This window comes from Etheostoma cragini, chromosome 14 (genome assembly GCF_013103735.1).
Source record: "Etheostoma cragini isolate CJK2018 chromosome 14, CSU_Ecrag_1.0, whole genome shotgun sequence".
NCBI lineage: Eukaryota > Metazoa > Chordata > Actinopteri > Perciformes > Percidae > Etheostoma > Etheostoma cragini.
In genome coordinates this window covers 2,703,236-2,707,449 of record NC_048420.1, presented here as the reverse complement: position 1 = coordinate 2,707,449, position 4,214 = coordinate 2,703,236, and the positions used below count along the sequence as shown (strand labels likewise).

Here is a 4,214-nt window from a genome sequence, read left to right as displayed (position 1 = left end):
TTGGAAAATGGCTGCAATGAAACAAAGAGTGAAAAATTTAAAGGGGTCTGAATACTTTCCGTACCCACTGTATATTGCTCAGTGCTGTGGGAATTTGGCTGTATATGTAGATTTTTAAGAGAACTACATGTCCCAGTTCTGCAGGTAGTCCACAAGTGCCCCTGGTCTAGAAGAAGTATCCTAGCTAATCCTGCCATGTGCTGACCAAAGTTGGAGAAAGAGTTATTTAACTGATGTAACCTAGCTACTGAGCATCCAACAAAGATAGTATAGAAGTGAGATGTCTCACTCTGTAGCTAAAAGAAGTGAGATGTCTCACTCTGTAGCTAAAACAGAGACCCACACACAGCGTGAAAACAGGATCTGCAGCAATCTGTCTTTTTTTTTTTAAATAATACCTTGTAAACCTCTTCTGGTACAACTTTAAAATACAATTAAGAACCTAAAAAGCAACATAACACATGGGTGCTTCAAGTCAGATCACAACATGACACAAACTCCAGATTAAATATATAATTTGATGTCATAAGATAATTATTTGCAACTGTAGATGCATATGAATTATGTCCCTTTTCCCTTTTCCTTACGCAGCCTTTGACACCATGGCGTCCCTCCTCTTGAAGCACGTGGCTGCCTCTGTGACTCGCCAAATGGCCCAGATGAGCCGGTTCAGCGGGGCCGGCTCCTCACCAGCAGCCAGTGCCTATAGATGTCTCTGCACCCTCAACACAGTCACCCGCACCCTGCTCCGCTCATCAACCAGAATCAGATCCATCCAGCCCCTTTTGTCTGGCTCCTCGGCTCAGTGTGGACCATCTCTGCTGGGACAGTGTGAGGGTCTTCCCTGCATCCAGCCCTCCGCGGGGATGAAAACCAAGTCTGCCCTGAAGAGGCGCTGCAAAGACTGCTTCATTGTTCGACGGAGGGGGCGCTTGTTTGTGTTCTGCAAGACAAATCCGAGACACAAGCAGAGGCAGGGCTAAAATGTTGGAGTAATAAGAAGTAGGCTTTGAGATTTTGAATTTAAAATAAATAGTTTGGATGAAGATTGTGCATAGCACTTTTCCCTGCTCTTCTTTTCTCTCTTAACCCATGTGTTGTCTTCCCGTCAAAATCGAAAATCAAAACTTTTTACACTTTTTATCGACATTTTCAACTTATGTTTTTGTCCCTTTTTTGAGATTGCAGCGCTTTGAACACTTTTGATGCTTTTTTGAATATTTGTCCTTTTTTGGGACATTTTCAACACTAGTGTTACAGTTATTTTTGGAATTTATGTTCAATAAACCTAATTTATAAGAAAATTACACCTAATGTTTGAGTTAGATATGCAGAAATTAGGAATTATTTCAACTAAAATTAAAGCATTGTATGTTGATGGATAATTATAGACTGGAAAATGTCAACTTTTACTCAATACTATTTCAAAACCACTTCAATTAAGATAATAAAACACCTCAAAATTTCCCAAAGCGCATAGTCTGGAATTAATCATATTATTTTGGGTAGTTAAAAAGAACAGTGATATAGAAAATGGGTCAATTTGCCCTGAGGACAACATAACAGCAATTGCCCAAAACACGTTGTTTTTTCAGTTTGCATTCTCTGAACCATCGCACTCTTAACACTTCTACATTTGAACATGGCTAAGCTGAGTTTAACATAACGTGCTAAGTAACATGGCTGAGCCATGTTAACTTAGCACAGCTAAGTTAGCCTACATGCTAACCCTGCTGTGGAGATGGCTCAACCAACTCCTTGTCAGCAGGCCAGGACAGGGTTTGTTCTGGTTTGTGGTGCAGGTTGGTCTTTGTTGCCATTGGCGGAGCCTAGGCTGTCTATACAGAGTTTTTTTCAGGGGACAGGCTAGCCTGACGTCATACTCAAATTCTAGTCAGAATATGAACTGCCTGACCTCAAATGATGTGGGCGGGGCTAAGTTCAGCTGGCATCCAAGCTAGGGATAGGCAGCTAGCGCATAGCGAGGAGATGGGTATGTGACAAAAAATGGTTTAACCCAAAAAATATGTGACATTGCTTAGAGCGGCTTTGAATTACTGGGGTATGCACAAATATTAAAGGTTTGACTTGAAATGTAAAAAGTGCAGCATTTATTAGTTTCTCTTTGGACCATTGCAAACACAATCTTACTTTTCATACACAGCATCATGTTACACAGCAGTCACCTGATTATAGCCAAAACTCTCAGCAAATGGGATGAAGATGCCTAACATGGATGTTATATTTTCTCATACTAACTTAGTTTTGTCAGATTCCTCTCCATCTTGCTCCCACACGAGGGAGCCAAAGCATGCTACGTAAACACAATCCATATTTGCCATGGAGTTGTCAAACCAGACTGGGCTGAAAGCCTATGATTTCCACCCCTAAAGGTTAATATTTACTCACGGAGGAACAAGGAACACTGGCTTGGACAAACATATGAATATATTTTATTAATCCTGCAAGGGGAAATTACAATGTTTTCCCTCTGTTGATATTACACACAGGTCTGAATTACACACACATGCTGAGTACCTTCTGCCGACCGTGGAAAGGGGGTTTGGTGTCTTGCTCAAGAGCACCTTGGCAGTGCCCCTGAGGATTGGCCATCTGCAGCTTTGAGAAACAACACAGTGTGTTTAGATGAGCAGGCGCTGTTATCTGAAACTTAAAGACATTGCTGAAATTGATGGGTGGATCAAATGCAGCAGGAAACTCGACTTCAAATGCATACTGAATCTCACCCAAAAATCTCAAACACACATCCAACAGAAAGCGTTTACCATCATCATGTTTCTGAGTGTTGAAATTGTCATATTCAGTGCATGTAACGGCTTAAAGATGTGTAGTTGTATTTGTAAGGAGTTAAAGTGGTTCAATTTTTTCCCTAAAATTGGATTTGGCACTTTCACTTATGAGGGAACGTCATGTGAAACCGGCGTGAGCGTTGGCGCGTGCATGTGCCACCAGGTTTCCAGATTTTGCCCTTGCTTTCAAAATAAAAGCTCAAACACGACGCCGCTTACAGTATTTGCCAATGTAGCTATAAGCTTAATACACATTTAGAACATCTAAATCCAATTCTAAATTTTAGAGAATTATTATTACAAATGTTTGTTTTTTTCTTCATTTTAAAGATGAAGCAAATTCTGGACTACAATTACAACTACAATATTTTGGAACATTGATCGAGGTACTCCCTTAAACTTGCATCCACCTTTTAAAATAATTGCTTTTGCCTGTTATCCCACCGTTTTAACCTGCAAACCCCTACGAGAGAGCAGTTTGTTGTCATGCTAATATTAAAAATATGCTTTAAAGATATGCTGCATTGTCTCAATGCCTGCACAGCCTGGCACCATGGATATCGTTTATTAACCCTCATATTGTCCTTGGGTCAAATTTGACCCGTTTTCAGTTATTGTTGTTATTTTTTGGCACAAAAAATGGGCCGTCAAAATAAGGGCTGAAAATGTCAGCAATAGAAATATCAAAACACTTAGATATAGATATAATAGAAATAAAAAAAGCACCCAAACATTTAAAAAGTGATACAAATGTCGGAAAAAGCGATAATAATGTTTAAAAAAGTGACCACGTTTTTTTTGCCATAGACATAATACCTAGCTAACAATTTTTGGTTCCCAGAATGTTCTGGGAACGTTCGTTTTTGGTTACGGGAACGTTCCCTCAAGGTTTGTTTTGATTGTATTTCGGTTGTCTGTTGGTTACTTGGAAGGTTTTCCGGTTTTTGGTTATAGAGAACGTTCTCGGAACGTTCCCCTAACACTCTCTAACAGTTACAACCTTTAGAGAACGTTAGGTGAACGTTCCGAGAAAGTTGGAACCTTTAGCGAACGTTACGGGAACGTTCCCTTAACGTTGCAACCTTTAGTCAACGTTGGGGGAACGTTCCCTTAGCGTTGCAACCTTTATAGATTGTTGGGGGAACGTTTCCTTAACGTACCAACCTTTAGAGAACGTTGGGGGAACGTTCCCTTAGCGTTGCAACCTTTAGCGAACGTTAAGGAACGGATTATGTACGTATGGACCATAGACTGCGGACTATATACAGTCTACAGTGATTGGTATGGACATATTATTATTATGGCTATGGGCACAGCCACTTTATTTTGACAACCGGAAGTCACGTCTCACAACCGGAAATCACGTCGTTTCATCTGACTAACTAGCGCTTAAGTCCTCGGTCC

General features: G+C 40.5%; 1 protein-coding gene across 1 annotated transcript in view; it reads left to right on the top strand.

Annotated features, from left to right (window-relative positions):
* mrpl36 (mitochondrial ribosomal protein L36) overlaps positions 1 to 1,042 on the top strand; it is a 2,484-nt gene extending 1,442 nt beyond the window's left edge. The window contains exon 2 of the mRNA XM_034892702.1: positions 592 to 1,042. Within this exon, the coding sequence (XP_034748593.1) occupies positions 603 to 983 (381 nt within the window). The 5' untranslated portion in view covers positions 592 to 602 and the 3' untranslated portion in view covers positions 984 to 1,042. The remainder of the gene's footprint in view (positions 1 to 591) is intronic.
* The last annotated feature ends 3,172 nt before the right edge of the window (positions 1,043 to 4,214 follow it).